This window comes from Numida meleagris, chromosome Z (assembly GCF_002078875.1).
Source record: "Numida meleagris isolate 19003 breed g44 Domestic line chromosome Z, NumMel1.0, whole genome shotgun sequence".
NCBI lineage: Eukaryota > Metazoa > Chordata > Aves > Galliformes > Numididae > Numida > Numida meleagris.
Genome location: NC_034438.1, coordinates 24,132,750 through 24,154,313, shown reverse-complemented (window position 1 = coordinate 24,154,313; position 21,564 = coordinate 24,132,750). Strand labels below are relative to the sequence as shown.

The 21,564-nt window shown below is 37.0% G+C and overlaps 1 protein-coding gene across 1 annotated transcript in view; it reads left to right on the top strand.

Annotated features, from left to right (window-relative positions):
• The window catches only part of SV2C (synaptic vesicle glycoprotein 2C), a 100,465-nt gene that overhangs the window by 38,688 nt on the left and 40,213 nt on the right, over positions 1–21,564 (top strand). The window contains exons 3-4 of the mRNA XM_021381448.1: positions 8,803–8,983; positions 17,401–17,552. Of these exons, the coding sequence (XP_021237123.1) occupies positions 8,803–8,983; positions 17,401–17,552 (333 nt within the window). The remainder of the gene's footprint in view (positions 1–8,802; positions 8,984–17,400; positions 17,553–21,564) is intronic.

Here is a 21,564-nt window from a genome sequence, read left to right as displayed (position 1 = left end):
ACTCATCTGTAAAGATGTAGCATATATGTGTATATATATATATATAAATCAGCACACTTGCTTCTGCAAATTTTTGTTATACAATAAGGTAACAGTCCCTAGAACTGTATGGAGAGATAATAGCATACAGAGCCTTCAACCAATGTCAACAACACAAAAATATAGGAATGTAAACTAACAGATAACGTAAAGGTCCAGAGCTAAATCACATTTTTTGCACTTACTACATTAAAATAAAAAAGGCCTCATAAACTTAACAAGAGTTAAGTTTATGGAAAATAGGGAGAGAAATAGGGAAATGAAATGCCATTTTTACCTTCTTACCTTCTGGAATGAAACTGAGCCTTACACCACAGACATTTCAGGTTGCAAAGCTCACAGCTGAGATACGTGAAATAAGTAAAATGTGAACTTGTGAGGCCCATAAACTTAATATAATCATGCCAGAGGAAACCAACAATAATATCTGAATGACATTTCTGCAAATGATTGATATGGGACATTTTATTTGCATATGAGTGGTATTTCTGATATAGTGCTAGAAAAGCTATGGTAAAACCTTTCCATCTATCGATTTTCACTTCTGTAATCCCTCCCAGAGCTGCCTGGTGTAGACCTATGACATGGAAATACACAGAAGTTGTATTTCTGGACAAACTGTTTTTTGTTTGCATTTGACGACAACAGAACTCTCCTCACTTCTTTCCTCCCAAGTAACAAAATTGTCTTCCTGCCTTAGCCTTGAACTTTATAAGTACGCCACTGGGCAATGAGTTTGGGTGGGTGTGCTGTGAGACCACTTTTATTTTAGTCTCAGTGTGATGAATGGAATGGAATGGAATGGAATGGAATGGAATGGAATGGAATAATCCAACTGACTGATCTCTTTAGGGCTAACCAAAAGTTACAACATGTTGTTGAGGGCATTTCCCAAATGCCTCTTGAACACTGGTAAGCATGGAACATCAACCACCTCTCTAGGAACACAGTTCCAGTGTTTGACCAAAATTTTAAATAAAATTTAACCTAGAATTTTCTATCATCACATTTGATCTTCTGTTATGTATTTTCTGCCATCTGAATATGCCATGAGTCCCATTCACTTACAATCAGTCGCCTTCATATGTTTGGAGGTTTCTTAGTGTGTTATTGACTACCTCTTTTGAATTCAGTATTCTGGGAAATTTGGAGTTGATCCTTTTGAAAATGAAAAATATGGAAACAATGTCACTTTTCTTGGTTTTGTTTTGTTTTGCTTTGTTTGTTTGTTTTAAATTTCCAGTTAATATATTGTATTTTTTCACTGCCACATCTTTGTTCAGTATTCATGGAGCTTCTCTTTTTCTTCTCTTTAAAGATGCAGTACTTGGGTACCTCATTACAGTTTTCCTTTGATTAAATCGATCATCAGATTATGATTGTCCTAGTGCTCTGAGTTTTCTTGTTTGCTTATCATGTTTTTTTCCCTAGTATCTTAGAGACTGCAAATAGCTCTGCAAATAGAATTATTGAGATACTTGTTCTTTTTTTCCCCATTTGCACTGGTCAACTGAGTGTGACCTTTCCTTTGCTCAGATTTGCTTTCTGTTCCATTTTCCTGACTTTCATGGTTGAGTTCCTATATCAAATATTGCAGTTCGTCTTTACAGGCTGAGAACAGGATCATTTTCTCTGTGAACCAGATAGGTTTCAGATATGGTTCACTTGATTTCCATTTTTGTGAAGTTTCTGGGTTGTTACCAGACTGAGTGTCTTCAGATGTTTTGTAGGTATGTTCAAAAATGGCATAAGAGAATTGTCTGTTCTAGTTTTCCTCTTTTTGTTGAAACAGTAGAGGGTCTATTTGTTTAATGAGCATGAGTTATTTTCCTATATAAATACAAACAGACTTTTGGAAATTAATAAACAACTTTAAGAATGATTTGGATGAAATAGTATTTATTAGTTTTCTCATTCAGTGAAAACTTTAATGTTTCTACATTGACCAAAATGTTTCAGAAGAGAAGATGAAGTGTCTTTTTTTGATGTCAATAGCATTCAGCATCTTCCTTCCTCTCAGTGAGAGTGAAATTGTCCTTTTTTACTGACTGTGAAGGATATCCATAATGTCTTCTGCAATAAATGATAAAACAAACAAGTGAAAAGACACAAATGTTAAATGTTCTGTTGTGCAAAGTTTTGCCGGCAAGGAAGTAATTATTACTATTTGAGAATTAATCATGTAGGTCACTCAGTTGGAAGTCACACTCAAAGCTCCAAGAATCACTGCAGTGTCACTGGTATTTCATAAACTTTTATATTGAGACTGAAAAGATTCAGTGTTCATTTTAAAATAGCTTTATACCTTTCATATCTTCAATCAGATAAACTGTGTTACTACAGTCGTTATTAAAATAATTCTAATAATGGTAAGACTGAATTGACTGTTTAGTCGCATACTAAGTAGAATAGCAAAAAGCTTCAAAATGAATATGTAATTTAGCATCTGCACTAGATGAAACTGCAGAATCCAGAAAGAAGGTGAAGAATGAGCAGATTAGAGAGCAGAATAGTAATAGAGACGAGCTTGATATGCTGTGGCATTTGGGGATTTGCATATATTGCATAGTATCAGGTGAGAGAAATAATTTAGCAGATGAAGTTAAGACAAAATGTTTGCTGTGGCACACAGCTAGCATTTAGATAAAGGAAATTATGGCTTCAGAAGATTAGAAATTGCAAAAGTTAATGTAAAATTTAGTTTTAGTATGGTCTGCTAGCTCACATGTTTTTGAAAGCAGTACCTGTCCCCTTTTTTTGAATGTCTAAACAATAAATGTTTTAGTCCCTTAATCATTTAGGTCTTACCAATCCATAAACATATGCCTTGATATTACACAACTTCCAGCCCTGTTTAGAGAAAAGAATGAATGACTGTTGTGGAGGAATATCAATTTGTTGCAGTTATTTATTTTAGAGTGTTGGAGGTTTAGCACCAGTGAGAAGGAGAACAGTACACGATGACTAGGAACCAGCGATCTAGTATTTCAACCACATGGGTAGTTTTAGACTTGCAAAGACAATGGCTCTAAGAAATGAGATCTTTTACTAATTCTAAAGTAATTACAGTTTTCTTGTATTTGTCCTCATCTTAATGAAAAAATGTTTGCTTTAATTATCTCCCATTATGAAAATTTAATTAGATGCTATATTTGATTGAAGCAGGCTTTTGTACTGGCTGCAGTTCTTTTTACTTTTTCGTTTGTCTGATCAATGAAATTAACAATAGATAATAACTATAGCTGTGAAAGATTATAGTCTTTTATCTCTTGGTATGCTGTTTATCAGAGTTAAAACAAAGATAAACCTGGATATTCTTGCTCATTATGTTATTTATATGTATTCATTCACCATAAGCAATTATACTCTGAACAATAATGTATAGGAGGATCTCTGGAAAAATAAGAACACTGATTAAAGTACAGTATAATTCTTATGAAATAAGAAAAATGAATTCGTATGAAAGAAGCAAAATGAATTATCATACTAAGTAATTTCTTTTAATAGATGCTTACATTATCCTTTCTAACAACCAGAGCCTCAGAATAAAAATGTACTTCTAGAAAAGTTTATGCATGGGCAGTTGGCTGTTCTGTTGAAAGACAGCTCCTCTTATGAAGACGAAACATTTGTATATTTTAAACATTTGTACAATGGAAAAAATCACTGAAGTATGCAGAAGTTCTGCCGTGGGAGGAAGATACAGGTTTTCACAACTTAATAAAAGAACAATAGAAGAGAATATTCATCTTGGTATGGGATCCTTCTTTTTAGCCGCCACGTTTCTTCTCAGCAACTTTCCACCAAATGATGGAATTTTTTGAGATTACTCATTACTTCATGGGGAAAATCAAAGACATGTTATGGGTGTCACCAGTTTCTCTGTATTTTAAAATAAGCTTTATTATTTTTAAAATATTGTCAACAGTTTACGGGTGTTTGGCCCGGTTCCGTGACAAATGGTACAGAGGACCCACGGGCCCACGCCCCGGGAAAAGGGAAAAGGGAAAAAAGGGTAAGGAAATGGCACTGAGAGCAAAGAACAGCGGCAACAATCTGAGGAGAAACAAACTAATTTACTAAACAAGATATCGGAATGCAAAACAACACATTATAATACAATATAATTACAGTTTAAGCTGATAAATCCAATACAGGGAGAGAGAATGTCCAAAATCAAGGTAGGCCTTACTCTACTACCGACAATAAGATGGCTGGAGAGCGAGGTGCTGCCAGGATGAGAGACGGGCGGAAAAAGGGATGAGGTCTCGAGATCTGCAAGTTTTTATCTTTTCCCTCTGTCCAGAAAAGGTAACAGAGGAGCAAAGTACCCTGGGGAATGTAGTAGTCCTTCTCTTCTGAGAACCAGGTACATCCACTACATGATGTTATGATGTGGAGTACCAATAACCGAAAATCATAAAACCATGACAAATATGTTTCTGTAATCATTCTAGATGTAAAAACAGTGTGCCTCATGCTATATGAACTAACTTCTTTAGAGGCACTTTCTTTTAGTCTGATGTACCTAAAGGAAAGTGAAATGCAGCTAGTTTTGGAATCAGTAGTAGATGCTGAAAAAGGGAGGAAAAACCTCCCTCAAGATGTCATGCGACATTAAAATCTGTATATGCATATATATATGCCCATACAATTACTGTTTTTATGACTTGTTTTTAAAGTTAATGGCAAACGAGAAGGTATTTAATTTTTACATACTTACTAATTACTATTATTGGAATGTGCAAAATGTAACATGCAATTTATGAAAAACATACAAAATAAAAAGAGATTCTATGATTCCACAATCAATAGGATAATAATACTACATTTAGTTGCTATATCCCTATGTTTTTCAGGATAATTATATGGATATAAGAGAGGCTAAAGCACAGTACCATGACTGAAAAACTTTTAATCAAAAAGAAAGCTGAGTATTTTTAAACCTTCAAGACCTGGACACTTTTTTTTCATTGTTCAGAATGTTTTGATGTTTCTGTACATCATGAGAAATATAGCTATCCAGTAAGATTAGGATTATATACATAAATTATTTCAGAGATATCAATGTAAATAAATATCTAAATATTTTACTGGCCTGCTGTGAGTGTTTCTGATATTAAACTGTAGAGCGGGAAAGCAAATGGCATGCAGGTATGTGATACGAAGTAATAAAGAATTTCACTTTAAGAATATAAGTCAGATATATCAGTATATATCAGAAATTTAGTTGCCTTTTTGAAACTGATCTGCTGTTAGTGCAGCCACTGAACTATTTTTGCTAAGTTCTTTCAATTAAATTTGACATGTGTCAGCTCTGCTGGATATAAGTTCTAAACTACTTACGAGTACTGATCTGCATGAAGTGTGGTACAGTAGTCCTGCCCATGGGAGAGATCACAGAATCACAGAATCACAGAATTGTGGGGGCTGGAAGGGACCTCTAGAGATCATCGAGTCCAACCCCCTGCAAAGCAGGCTCCCTACAGCAGGTTGCACAGGTTGGTGTCCAGGCGGGTTGACTCCACAACCTCCCTGGGCAGCCTGTTCCAGTGCTCCATCACCCTCACTGTGAAGAATTTCCTTCGCACATTGGTGCGTAACTTCCTATGCTTAAGTTTACGGCCGTTTCCCCTTGTCCTGTCCCCACAGACCACTGAAAAGAGGTTGGCCATGTCCCTTTGACTCCCACACTTAAGATATTTATAAACATTAATCAGATCCCCTCTGAGTCTTCTTTCCTCAAGGCTGAACAGACCAAGGTCGCTCAGCCTTTCCTCACAGGGGAGATGCTCCAGGCCCTTTATCATCTTTGTGGCCCTCTGCTGGACTCTCTCCAGGAGATCTCTGTCTTTTTTGTACAGGGGAGCCCAGAACTGGACACAGTACTCCAGGTGAGGCCTGACCAGGGCAGAGTAGAGGGGGAGGATCACCTCCCTTGACATGCTGGCCATGCTCTTTTTCATGCACCCCAGGCTCCCATTGACCTTCTTGGCCACCAGGGCGCACTGCTGGCTCATGGCCAACCTGTCATCCACCAGGACTGCCAGGTCCTTCTCTGCAGAGCTCCTCTCCATCTTAAAGTAGTTGAATGAGTATGTCAAGTCCTTCCACTAAACTTTGTGTCTTTGGGACCAGAAAACATACAAATTGTATGTGTTTAGTAGTATCCCAAGTATTGTACCAAAAGAAAATCTGATGGGAATGAAGGTCTGCTGCCAAACCCCATTAACCAAACAGAATACTGTCGTGTTTGTATCCTTCCTGGACTAAACTATCAGATGAAAGAGAACAAAAATATCTTACAATTTCTGCAAATTCTGAAGTTATCCTAGAATGATAAAATAGCTTGGGTTGGAATGGACCTTAAAGATAATCTAGTTCCAACCCCCCTGCCATGGGCAAGGCTGCCACCTACTAGGTCAGCCTGCCCACTAGATCAGGCTGCCCAGGGCCCCATCCAACCTGCCCCTAAATGCCTGCAAGGATGGGGCATCCACAGCTTCTCTGGGCAGCCTGTGGCAGTGCCTCACCACCTCACAATTTACCTATACTCTCATCAATATGCCTTGATTAAGAAAGATTAAGATCATATTGTCAGTGAAAAAGTGTTTACCAATAAAAGGTCTTTTGGGAAGACATTTAACTACTGTCCTTAAGAAACTTGTTAGTCTTGCTCAGGTAAAGAGATGCTTCTGTGATCATCAGCAATGGATCCATGGATCCATCATGTGGTCCTTAGGGACTCAAGGAGAATACAGTCTAGAAATACACTCTTTTTATATATATATTGGCTAAAGGAACAGCTGAAGAAAAAAGTGATCTACTCATACTGGACACAACTAAGGCAAAAGTAATAGCTTTTTCCCTTCTCAAAGATCCCATTTTGATGAGTGATGTATATTCATTTTGTCCAGAGAACTGAAACAGGTAGAATTCATTATTTGAATGACAGATTTTGATAGCCTGACTTAATTTAAATAAGGAAGTTGAAATAGGAACAGACCAAAAAAAAAAAAATCTGCTCTGGGTATTGTTTCTGTATACAAAACATATACTTACATACATAAATATATGTGGGTTTGCACTGTAACTGTTGGAAGCACTACCCTCTCATTTCAGAAGTTATTTGAATTATACAGAGAATGAAAAAATAATTGGTCTTTGTTTTTAAGTACTCTATTAATTTTTTGATACATGGTGAATGTAGGAAAACACTTGGACACAGGGTTACCCCGACAGTCAGCAAAGGGAAAAGACAAACCCCCGCCTGCCCATGTGGGAAGCAGCAACTCAGTGTGAGTTCAAATAGCTTCGTTTATTAGGGCAGCAGCCCTTCCTTATATAGCATACTTGTTTACAAGATAGGTGCCCCACAGATCTCAGAAGTGTCTCAAAACAATATCATTTCCCAGGCTATTTTCGAGCACAGCACCTGCTGTTAATTAAAGCACTACAAGCACTAAATTCCGCACATACACAGCTTACTTCTTATCTAAGGTCATACTGTAAATCTTTGAGAAAAGTCAGCTATGCGCTACCAGGCATGCAATGTTTCCCAACAGGTGAATGTTTCATGCTCATTCATATTTCTGAATTACTATGCCTACTGCTACTCAGAATAATATTCCATGTGTTTTCTTGAGTAGACAGACTGCATGTACCTCTTACAGATTAAATTTAGAAGAATTTTCTCTACGTGTTATTACAAATCCTTCACAGTAACTTACAGTTCAAAATGTAAAATTAGAGCTCAGAGACAACATCAGATGTTGCTTACTCAGTAGAGACCTTGAATTTACAAGAAAATAATGGATACTGATCACTTTATACTACTGTTTTCTATGTACTACTTGAAATAAAAATAACATCATTATTATTACAAAAAAATCTAAAATGTAAGAAAGGAAAACGTAGGAAATTGTAGTCCAACATTTGTATTTCACTGAAGTAGCCACTGTGAATGTATACACAGGTTTGTAGCTGTCACAGATGTAGTAGAAACAACACACTAACCTAACTGAAATATAACTCTCCATCATGCCAATATAAAAATAACATAATGTGTGTTATATCAAGTGTTTTAAAATGATGCCTCATAAAGGAAGCAGCACAGAGTACACTGTTTGTAACAAACATGAGCAGGTGCAGGGACATTTTGGAATGCATGAGACCCTTCAGATGAGAAAAAGATCAAGCTGGACATCTTCAGTTCTGTAGATCTCAAATGGAAAGTGTCTGCTATTTTATAACCAGCTTCTTTTAGACTTAGCAAGTTTTACTCCCAGTGACTAATCCCCTACAGAATTATATTCAGGAAATGTTCAAACAATTTATATCTGTTGGGGAAGTTTAATTTTTGAAGTTTGAATGCAGTTTATTATGGAATTAGAAAATGGTGGCATTCTTTCTCCTATTCACTCTTATTTGACTGTATTTTAATTGTGCTAGCTAGAGGCACCTTATTTAATTAAATTAAGCTTTATTGTGTCTCCTAGCTGATGATGCAACAGAATAGGACACAAATGTACTTAGTTCTCCCTAGGTATATTTGCAAAGCTATGCATACAATTTCTACTCACTGGAAAAGAAGAAATTAATCTCTGTCTTACTTAATTTGTAAACATAGGAGATTGCTGAAAGCAAATCATTCAAATACGTGTAACTATTTTGGTGTGGTCAATTGTGGTCAGCCATGTAGCTCACAAAACAACATTTTTTTTTCCTCTTTTTTTTTTCTTTTTTCTTTTGTGTGTATTGCAGGTAGCATAGTGTACCTTGGGATGATGGTGGGGGCATTCTTCTGGGGAGGCTTGGCAGACAAAGTGGGAAGGAGACAGTCACTCCTGATTTGCATGTCTGTCAATGGATTCTTTGCCTTCCTTTCATCATTTGTCCAGGGGTACGGCTTCTTCCTCTTCTGTCGTTTGTTTTCTGGATTTGGGTAAGCTCCTCTGGTTTTGTTCATTTCTACAATTCTGTGTGTTAATACAACTTTCCTGTTCACAAAATTTCATTATTTAATGTGGGAATACAGTCTATGTAAGGAGCAAGAGAATTGATCAATGTGGCGTTTACAATTCTAACAAAAACCATAGGGATAGGATAATGATTTCAGAGGAAAGACATAATCTGAAAGAAGTAAAATTGAGTTGTTATTATTTTGCAACAGACTTACTTTGTGAGCTTGATCAGCTTGCTTAAATGTTTTATGCCTCTGCTTCTCTATGTATTGCCTGTTCAGTATGCAATATAATGCACTTCTCGCAAATGTACTTTAAAATTTCACTAGTATTTGCAATGTTGCTGCAGTCCTTGTGTGCATAATGTTGTTTATAACACCACTGCAGTCAAGATTGTCAAATTAAAATTGAGATGTTAGAGCATGCCAAATGTTACTGTTCTTTCCAGAAGAAAAAGGTTTGTGGGTCTGTATTTGCTTTACTTTCCTTTTAATTTAAATAACTTCTCAATTAGTGAAAATTTTTAAGATGTTGCTCAAGGTCCATTAAGTTTATAATTTTAAACTTACACAAGCTGAGACTGAGATGCCCAAGTGTGCTAGTATAGAGTTTCCACCTTAATTGTACCTTCATTGCACTCTGAATAAAAAAGTCATTCTTTAAAAAAAGTTAGAAAAATAAAACAAAATTCCCTTCTGCTTTCCTATGTTTTCCATTTCATAGATCACTGAGAAAGATGAGAAAGATTCATGGGACTTCCCATTTGCTATTTTCTCTGAAGAAAATGTTTCTGTCCAGAAGAACCCTATTCCTCTCCTTCCATTCCATTTCATCTTAGGTGTCAGCCACCACAAAAACCACAAGATTTCCTGAATCTGTCCTTTATACCTTCAAGATGAGAGAGGTTCCTTTTTGTTCTATGAGAACATAGTTTTTCCATCAATTTACATTTTTGGAGCTTATCTTTTTCAGAATGTTCATCTGCTCACTCACTTTCAGAGGAGGCTTACTTTTCACTTACCAGAGCTACTCAAGCTGGTATTTGTGTCACATATGGCTTTCATAGAATCATCACAGAATCATAGAATGGCTTGGTTTGGAAGGGACCTCAAGGATCATCAAGTTCCAATGCCTCTGCCACAGGCAGGGTTGCCAAGCACTAGATCAAGTACTAGATCAGATTGCCCAGGGCCCCATCCAGTCTTGCATTAAATACCTCCAGGAACAGTGCATCCACAGCCTCTCTGGGCAGCCTGTCCCAGTGCCTCACCACCCGCTCAGGGAAAAACTTCCCTCTGACATTTAATCTGAATCTCCCTTCCTGCAGCTTAAAACCATTCCCCCTTGTTCTGTCATTATCTACCCTTGTAAAAAGTTGATTTCCCTCATGTTTATAAAATCCCTTTAAATACTGGTAGGCCACAATGAGGTCTCCCTGCAGTGTTCTCTTTTCTGGGCTGAACAAGCACAGTTCCTTCAGCCTGTCTTCATAGGAGAGGTGCTCCAGCCCTTGCATCATCCTCATGGCCCACCTCTGGACCTTCTCCAAAAGCTCCACATCCTTCCTGCTTTGAGGGCTCCAGACTTGAACACAGTACTCCACATGGGGTCTCACGAGGACAGAATAGAGGAAGACAGTCACCTCCCTCTCCCTGCTGGCCACCCCTCTTCTGATGCAGCCCAGGATACCATTGGCCTCCCAGGCTACAAGCGCACACTGCTTGCTCATGTTAAGTTTTTCATCTACCAAGAACCCTAAGTCCTTCTCAGCAAGGCTACTCTCAAGTTATTCTCCCAGTTTGTATACGTATCTGGGATTACTCCAAACCAAGTGCAAAACCTTTCACTTTGCTTTGTTGAATCTCATTATGTTTCCCTCTTTTTTTTTTTTTTTTAAATTCCCCTTTGGATATGATCTTACACTGAGAGGAGCTGTAATAGCAGCAGACACATCACATGGAGCACCAAGAAACATCGCAGAAGCTAGAATGTTCCTGCTGCAGAGACAACAAAGTAAAATCTTTCTACTTACAGACAGCAGGGCATGAATATACTCACTGTTAGAACACACATCTTGCAATTCTGTGTTTCCAGGCAGTTGGCATCAACCACTGCATAAGAAGACAATATCTTTTCAATATCACTCACCAAAGAACTTATAGATATTAGTGCCAGCTTTTATGCCATATCTTCTTGTAGCACAATATGAGATTTACTTATAGTATCTGAATTAAATCTTGAGAATTTATTGCATTCTTCACTACAGCCCACATTTTGCTTGCATGGAAAGACAGCTTTGTCAGTTGAACAGGAATATAAATTCAACTTAACTTCTCTTAATAACCTCATTTCCAAAGGTCCTGCCTTCGGAATGTAGATTACAGTTTCCCTTTCCTATTTAAAGGCATTAAATATGTATCACTGTTCTCAGTGGAAGGGGCTTTGTTCCAGCCATGTATTAAATAACCCAAATATGAAATATGGATAACTTTAAGCAAAGAATGGAATGTTATGCTTTAGTGGCCAAAGAATATTGCTTCACAGACTGGAAAAAAAAAACTTTCTGAAGGGTCAGAGAGCTATCTGGGAAATTTCTGGTAATTAAAAGCCAATGAAATATTAAGTATTCAAGAGATATAAAATTTATTGGGTATATTGAGTTTAAACTGTTCTTCCATCTTCTAGAAAATATGGAAATATATGAATATTATTAACAATAACAACAGTATCTGATAGAAGATTTTATTTATGGAAAATACAGTGAAACTGTTTTCTTCAGATTCTCTTCCACTCAAAACATATTTCTAGAACTGCTGAGGAAAAAAAACAACCCTTCTGATCATGTTTTTGCATCTGAAAAACATAAAAATAGTGAAAATTTTGCACTGCCAAAAACCAAATGGTGTGGAGTAAGAGCAGTATAAATAATACTAAGATACTTGCTGGGTAGATGGCATTGAGGGATATGAAAGTCTGAAAGGTGGACTTAAGCTAATGAAAAGAATAAAGAAACGCTGAATAGTCTGCAAAATCATTTCCTTTTATGAAAAATAATATAATAACTGTGATCCCTCCACTGATTAATCAAAAATCCATACTCAAAAGGAAATTGAATCCCAAAGCCAGATAAAGCTCTAGGAGTGCTTTAGACATGGTTTCCTACTCAAAGAAAGGTTTCTCCAGTAGCAGAACATGACGTATAATATCACTGCTAACTTGAATGGAGGAGGAGTTGTTGCCTATTCAACTCTGCCACTGTGAAACATTAATCTCAGTTAGAGAATTTTTTCTAACCTCTGTTACAGAAAGTTGGATTATTTCCATCTAGTTACTAGCTTACTCTTTTTGATAATTTTGGATAATTTTAGATGCAGTTTTTCTAAATGCAACACCTCTGTTCAAAATAAAGTTCTTAAAAGTGCACTATTATTTTTTCATAGCCTATGCTAGGGTTGTCTTGAAGTAAACAGAGATGATGCACTCTGGGAAAAAGTATTATGCTTATCCAGCCCAAGTATTGCCTCTAAAAGTAATCAAAGTCTTCATGCAGTATAAAGGTAACTGAAGTAAATATATATTCTGAGACTAGCTACAGTTTAGAAATTATTCAGAGAACTCTAAATTGATTTTTTTTCATGAAGGAAATATGAAAAGTTAAACAAATGTGTCTTAATTTACAGACTAAACATTATGTCCAGACTATAGAGATTTCTTTCAACTTGCCAAAACCAAAAGTTCCACTAAATCTCTCCTGAAGATCCACAGAAATATTAGGAAACGTGGCTTAAATGTCATCAACTTATGCAAATGAAAACCCATCACTGCCTGTGAATGAGAGTCTTTCTCAGTCTGAACTATCATGTAGTGAGTATTTATTTTCCAAAAGATGTTAGACACCATTTCACACATCTTTTCCAGCTATTCCTCAGAAATTATCTCTGCAAGGCTACTCTTTCCACATTACCAGAATCTAACATAAAGCACTGGTGTCAATGTAATAATATTAAACTCATTATTTAGAACAGATCTTGATCAAGTCCTTTGCACCTTTGTGGGGGACAACAGTTACCAGAAATCCAAAACTGTGGATGAAGTTTATTTTAACTAGCAGGTTGGAGGTGACTGGCCATGTAAATCCAACCAAATGGTTATTTATCACCATTTTTGTACATTATGTGTAGTGGCATGAAACTCTTACACCTTTTTATATCCCCATTTTCTGAATTACCAAGACAGGAAGGACAGGTCTATATACTTAAGATCTTCCAAAATTTTCCAGCAGATTTATGTCCATGTGGACACAGCGCAGTTGCACAGCACAACTACACAAGCTGTTGCCTTCAAGAACCTCAGAGCTCAATCAACAGGCTGCCTTTATAATTGTGTGCCATCCGCATTCATTATTATCTTTAGTTATTTTTTATATCTTCATACTCATTTGCTCTATTTCTTTTTCACGTCTTCTACCCTCAGTTACCTCAGTTGCCTCAAATTTCTCTGTAACCTCCAGGTGCCTCCCACCCGTGGCTATCAGAAGTTGTACACTGAGAGCTAATGAATAGCTCAGCAGGTGACTGGCTTCAAAGTTGATAGTGTGTGCCAAAAGGGCTGATATGCTTCTCAGGCAAGCCAAGAAAGCAGCTGGCAAGGTCTGAGCTTTCCAAATAGCTTTGGTCCCGGGCGTTTCTTCTTCAGATGTGGGTAAAGGGTGACTGATGTAAACCTACCCCAGTGGGGAGAAAAGTGGTTTGTCATGTGAGGAGAAGACAAGATTCTGATGGGAAATTTATGCAAAAGGGAGAGAAAGACTGGAAGACTGAAACACATAAACAAGGTAGAGAGCATATACAACAAATAAGCCTAAAGAGAAAGTAAAAATTTGAAAAGAGGAATGAAAAAGAGGGAGAATCAGATCTGCAAAAGACCAAAACTTCATAAACTCATAGAACAACCCAGGTTGGAAGAGACTTTGAAAGGCCATCAGCCTTTCACTGGAAAAGGGAGACTAGGTGATACGATCTAGCACCCTGTCCAACCACATTTTGAAAGTCTCTGGTGAAAGGAATTCTATCACACCAGTAGGGAAATCGCACCATTTGTTTCACTGTAAAAAATGTCTTTTTTACATCATGATTAAACCCTTCCCAGTGCAGCTGGTACTCACTGCCCCTTGTCTTCTCCATGTGGATCCTTGTGAAGGGAGAGTCTCCTTTCTTTTATTAGCCACCCTTCAGTAGTGGAAATACTGTGATGAGGTCATGCCTGAACCTGTTTTTCTCCAGAGTGCAATGACTTAACTGCTTCAGCCTTTCCTCACAGAGCTGATTCTCCAGGTCTTTGATCATCTTTGTAGCCCTCCTCTGGCCACTCTCCAGCCTGTCCATGTCTTTTTGAATCCTGAGGACCAGAACACCAGTTGTGACTTGTGGGATGATCACATCTCTATCTCTGCTAGTAATGCCTCTGTGGATGCAGAAATGATTTTGTGCTTGTCAATGTTGGCAGCTTATCTGACATATCTAGCTGCTCAAGTACTGCAAGCAAATTCTTTCTAATTATATGCTTGTATTTGACAACAGTTTTTCTTAACTCTTTTTACTGATGTTGAAAAAAATCGAGGAATTTATTATTTACTCAACAGTTTCTATTAGAACTGACAGTATTTTAGAGTTCTGTAAATAATCATGTGAGACTATCTCAGAGACTCTCTTGCTATTAATAACATATGTACCATATGTGTACCTGGAATACATCTTTTCTACGTAGTGCAAAGAAGCACTTTGATTTAAAAATGTGTAAAATGATCAACAATCCATGACTTACATCATGCTGCTGTTTTATAGGGCATTATCTATCAGTTCATAAGGTGAATGAGTTGATCTGGCTGCTTGTTCTCACGTATTTTGCTGATCTAAAGGATGTTCAGGAAGGAAAACAACAAAGATGTTTTTAATTGAATTTGTGCAAGTGGGAGTAAAAAAACTACTAAGAAGAGGAAAAAGTAGGTGTGAGTGTACAAAAGAAGGAGATGGGCTGCTTCCAAGTATTGGAAGCAGAATAGTGAATGTGTTTTGAACTCCTGGACTTCTTAGGAAATCATCAGTAACAAGGTGAAAACTTGTAGAATACCAGCATACACAGAAATAATCTTTGAGTCTGAATCTTCTCCAGATTTGGAAGAGAAGAACCCAAGATATCTTGGGAGAAGAACATCATCCTGCTTTGAGCATTTACTATTCTGTAAGGGTTTTTGTTGTTGTTTTTCCTAGTCATCTCTATTCCTATGTGCCTATATTGTGTGTATTCAAAGAGGCATTTCAGGCCTCTTTGGCTAGTGAATTTGTAAATAAAAAAAAGGCTCCCTGAAGTCAGAGGCTCCTGAATGCCTTGCCTAAATGTTGTTTTCATTTATCCCAGCTCTCATACCTAGCAGCTGCCAAAATCTGTTGTGACAAATCACATCTCTGAAGACAGGTTAGCAGGCATTTATTATCTTTGCTTGTGACAACAAAAAATGCAAATGTACCTTAGTTTATTATTTGTTTCACTAAATTCTACTCTCCTGTGGTGTGTCATTTAAATCTCCTTTTGATTGCCCCCTCCTTATAATTTCACAGAAAATCATGAACAGAAAGCATTCAGAAATAACACTATGAAGGCGTAGCTTTCAGTTTGGATGATTTTATCTGAGATGAGAAATGGAACCTTCTTTTGCTGAAAAGCAGAATTAGTTTAGTTGCTTGTTCATGTATTGTCATTTCCCCTTGTATAACTGTTAAGTTTTCTGAAATTAAAAAACAACTAAATAAAACAAACAAAGAAAAACAACAAAAAAAGAACCCACACCCTGGTCAAAATGATGGATGCTGGGGAAGGAATACTGTAGGAATGCAAATCAATGCTGTGACTGAGCCCTGGAGAGTAAAAAGTTATTGCTGTGAGCAACTTAGACCTTGGGAAATGGAGAGCCCATCGGCCCTAGAGCAGTACTGAGTTGGCAGGGCTTACCCAGCAAAATGAGGCATGATTCCTCTCTTCACCATGTTGCTTCCACCATTCCTCATCCCAAACTTCCAGGAAAACCTCCTAGGGAAATCTCCCCCACAGCCTGTGAGAGAACAGTACCCTGGCAAAACCTTTTAGTGTTTTCATGCATGAAAATAATATGAGATACTGCCCACCTCTTTGAAGAACTTGCAAAGAATGTTAGAGCTAACAGGCCCAACAATGGTAAACATTAATTTCAAAAGTAAGAGTTGAGTGGCAGTTCTTTGTCAAGAGCTACCCAGAAGGAAGTGATAGAAGAGCATTCTGTTAATGGATGTCACTGCTCAATACAGTATTTCATTGCTATACCAGAAGATGTCTTAAAGTAAACAGTATTGACATGGAACTGATTTTTATTAGGATTGAAATTCCATTTCTGTATTCATGCGTTCCTTTCTAATATTTGTTTTAATCTGTAGTAAAATCCTTGGTTTTGCTTCCAGTTTACCTGTCATTGAAATGACAGCATAAATACACATTTATCTTTAAAGTTGAGTTAAAAAATTGAACAATGCAAGATGCTGCTTCTTGTAAGATCTGTTATGTAAGAATATCTCTTCAAACTTCTTAGGTATGAAGTTCCTCCAGCAGGAAATTACAGCCTACAAGAACTTGTTCTGTGTAGTGAAGAGGTAAAAACAGTAAAAGATTACCTGGAACTTGGCACTGAAAATGATACATATTTGAGTTATACTAAGTTTTGCAAAACTAAATTGAGGTCTTTTTTTTCCCAACTAGCCTTTAGATGATGGTTTTTGGTTTTTTTTTTCTGTATTGAAAACCATGAATATGGTATGAATGTACAGACTTTTCCATTACAAAAACTATGTAGAAAGCAAGCATGAGCTTGGCAAATTACATCTTTTTAAATAGAAATGCAATAAAATGTATTTGTAATATAGCTGTCATTTAGTCACTTCCGGATTGCCTAGAGCAATGGATTGAAGACTTAGAAAAATACCTATTAATATCTGGGAAAATGACTAACATTTTCAGTAAAATGGAGCAGTTCTTCACACCGTTTCGGCAGTAGATTGCCATGATTACAGGATTTGGGTGGAAGTCAGCACTTTGTGCTGGTTTCTGTTCCAGAGGCTAGCACACTGGCAATCCATTTGAATCACTGAACATACTGAAGTGTATATACAGATTTCAAGGAAAACTTTGACAAAAGTTGCATCCAAACTGGTGAAAGTATATAGTTCTCCAGTACATCGTGCAATTTAAGAAAGTACACCTTGCTAGAAATCTGCTTGTAGTTTGGGTTTTAAATGACTCCAACTGTGCACTAGCTCTCACTATAACTAGCTGTTACTCTCTCCCTTAATACATGGTATGTATCTCCTTTTAGGATTGGTGGAGCTGTGCCAACAGTCTTCTCCTATTTTTCGGAAGTGCTTGCTCGGGAGAAACGAGGTGAACACCTGAGTTGGCTCTGTATGTTTTGGATGATTGGTGGTATCTATGCATCTGCAATGGCTTGGGCAATCATTCCTCATTACGGTAAGAAAAACATCTCCTTGTGAGTTCTCTCTCCCCTAATAAAATAGTAAAGCTTTTAAAGTATAGCTTAAACAGGATGCTTTATGTCTGTTCTCAAAAGACTGACCCTGCTGTTAAAAAAAAAAATCTTTATTTTGGGGGAAGTGAACAGGTCATATCCTAAATAACAATATATTACAAAGTAAAAATTAACAAATATCGATGTTTAGTCCAATTCTTTAAATTTCTGGAAACTTGGACAAATAGAAACATAGCTTGTGTTACTGTTGAAACTGGAGAAAACAGTTGATATGGAGACTTGCTTCAGAGATAATATCTTTTGAAATGCTAAGCATCAAATTTCTGCTAGCTTTTTTGTTTGCTTGGAACAGATAGAATCCCAATTACACTCTTAAGAAAGAGTTAGGATTGTCTTAGTGTTTGCGGTGGTATTTGTGAATGCAAAGCTGTGTTGAATGTTTTGTTCTTAGTATAACCTTTTGGTGATGTAGAAATAAGAGAAATCAAATAGAGTGCACTCAAATACGGTAGGGATGACTGAGGGCAAATTTGACAGAAAGCTTGGAGTGGCTGAAATTACGTGAACATGCAATATAAACTACTTTGTGAAAGAACTCTGTACTTCCTTGACATAATTAATCATTATGTGGAGGCAGTGGTTCTATTAAGTCTCCTGATTCTGCCTTTTAGAGGAGTTTAGTTCTTACAGTTCTACAGGGTTGTTGGGAATTCTTAGTAGTTTTTAAAAATCAGGCTCTGTAAGCACTTCTTGCTGGCATTCTTCAAGACAAGTAGAGCAACTCCATGAGCTAGCTAGCATGCAGAGCAGTTTTCTTAAGCCAGGCAGTGACATTTATCAAAATTGGATTGTGCAGGGGAGGAAAAAATTAGGAGATTTGCCCAGAGTGACTGGAACATTTAGCGGACAGTAGGGCCCAGAAATAAATTATAATCATGCAGACCAATCAGATATCTAGACCCTTGCACTAAAATTAATTTTAGACTCTTCGTGCAGCCAGAATCTCTGTCCTTAACCTTGGCTTTTGGATTACTGAAATCAGAGAAGAATCTTTGCTGGCAAGACACAGTGTTTATATATAAAGTTTTTTTTTCAATTAGTAAATTGCTCTGGGTACCAATTTTTTTTTTTTCATTTTCCTATGTATTTTATTTTCCTTACCTTTCAGTGAAAAATGCAAACACTGGTTTAAATAGGCTAATTTCACTGTAGATTTCATGACTCAAGAACGTTCACTGAAATGCTTTTAAAAATATTACAGGGCAGTATATATCAATGAATAACAATATGCATCCCTGTACTAAAGCAGTGGCACTGGAGGGAATTGTTTTCTTCTTTCTTCAACAGTAGAAGAATACCAGTAACAAAAAGCCGTGATGTTCTGTTTCTGTTTTATTCGTGGTATACTTCTGCAAAAGTATCTAGGAAATCACTTAAGACAGAAGAATGTAAAAACCATTTTTAAAAGACAGTGTTCTTCAGCTTTAGCCATACAAATTACTGTCTTTGCAGTACACTAAGCAAAGTCATAATCGCCTAAGGGGAATCTGCAAACAGCAGATGCAATTGTTCCTCATAGAAAAATACGTAGGTTTACACACCATTTTGGAGAATTTAAGCAGAATATGTTTGTGAGTTTGGATGAGGTCTTTCAATTGTCTTTACTATAAATTAGACTTTGCACTACGTTGTCAAGTTTAAAGCCTGTGTTTTACTGCCTGGAACAAGTGTGGAGCTACTCTGCTGAGTATCAGGTTGAGGATGCTTCATTTTTGTGATCATGATGTGCTGAGCTCATAGTCACTGCCAAGTACTCCCTGGTCAAATACTGCTCTGGCACTGGGGAAGGTATGTTCACACAGTGCTGCATCCTTCTGCAAACACTCCAGGTCAGGTTAATACTGTCTCTAATCTCCACACCGTTTGTATCACATGCATTCATGAGGACTCCTGTAGAGCAGCTTCCTCTTTCAGGACTTCTATGTGGTTTCCCTGGAATTGTTTTGATAGAATTACGCAAAGATGAATTTTTTTCTACAAATCAGCTTCAGTCCTTCTCGTTAATCACATATCCACTGACCAGTAAGCAAAACATAATTATAAGCAAAGCATTCACCCACTTCTAAGGCCTATTTATATAGAGTATAGGAATTTCTGAGCTCTCTGCTTCTCATCTGAGGAATAAATGGAGTTCATTTTTCCTAGCTGAACACTGAAATTAAAGGCAGGGTATGAAGTTGCAGCTATTGAAAAGCAATAAACTGCCATTGAGCATAGTGAAATTATTCTTAAATGGACAGAAAAATAGCAGACCAGCAGCACTGAGTCATCTTCTGGATATGTTTTTTTCTCAGTTTTACAATTGTGTTCCTTTCATTCCTACTGATTCTTATATAAGACACTTTAAAAAGTCCTGGATTCACAGCTGGTATGTATTATCTACCTCCAAGGCAATAGTGAACCTATACCACTTCAGCTGTTCAAGATTTAGCTCTATCTTTTCTTGATAAAATCTAAATTCTGTATATGTAACAGTTTATCTGTTTCTGTCCAAGCAGCACAGGAAAGTCTGAAACCAGAGAGACATTCTAAAACACGAAATATAGGGAAGCTAACAGTTGCCTTGGCACCAATGCGTTGTTAAAAAAGGAATGAGGCTGGCATAGTGCTGCAGTGACCACACACTGAAACATTAATTTCATCTGGAAGGCAAGCGAGTTCCAGAGATTCTTTAAGTCTTGCTGTTGGCTTCTGTTTAAGATTTGAAAATGGATGCAGATTTGTTCAGAGTTCCTTGCAGAGGAGTTGAGGTCATGGAGAAGCTATTAGAAGAAACATCTGCAGACAAATGCTTCTAATTGCAGTCAATTAACAAAATCCCAGACCAGGCTGCTGTGAATAAATGGCTTTATGCAGTACTTCAGTCAGGCTTGATAGGAAGGATAATTACCATTTTATAAACCATTTTGCAAGTGCAACTTTAAATTTAGCATATTTCAAGGTGGATTACTTCAAAGACTGTCAAATGCATCAAATATGTATCGCAGTATTCTTTAAAAGACTCATTTTTCAAACAATGAAAAATCTTACCAGTGAGAAATTACATTCCAGTGTAAATCTTGATAGCGATATATCACCTTTTCATTACGCTAAGTTTATGTCTTTGTTCAAGGATAGGAATGAAAAGGACTCACCCTACTTTTTTTAGCCATTTTACCCCTTTATTTTAAAAAGTTGCGAAGTTGTTGATTCTACAGAATATTGCCTTCCATACACTGTGTTATTTTTAAAAAGAGCCTAGAATCTTATTGTTCCAGATCTCCAAACTAAAAACCAAGGAGTGCTAGTTAAAGATTTCCATTTATTAATACTATCTGCTTTGATATTCTCTGTAGTTTTTTGTTTTGCATATATGTGGTATTCAGTTGTTTTCTGGCTGCATAGACAGCAGAAATATTCCCTAGATTCTTTTTGCTCAACAACAAACAGATACAGACCTCAATGATTTATAGATCTTATTGATCTTACAAGAAGTTGAATATGGGGTGTAACAGAAGTTAGACTGCTAAGGAGAAGTGGAGATGACAGGGAGTCCGACCAGGATGATGCAGGTATCAAGGCTGCTACATGTAAACTGCAGTTGAATCTCAAGCTTGAGGGACAAAGAACTGTGTCACAGGAGCTGAAAGGCAGTGTCATGGATAAAATGAGCTTGCACATTCCTTTTTTATACCACTTGCAAATTAACAACAATTTTATTTGCTTTTTTAAAGATCAATAAAGCTAATCAAATGTTCATTATGTTTTTAACTGATTTCTAAGTTATGGGATGGGGTCTTTATCACCATTAATTATTATTAGTTTCTTGGTTGTATTTTGCAGCTCAGTGTGAATTTCTACAACCAGTTAGCTATGAACTAGACTGGTAAGCATACCTGCGCTAGAGCAGCAGTGTTCACCACAGTTTATAAGTTCACCTCTCTGGTGTAGAGA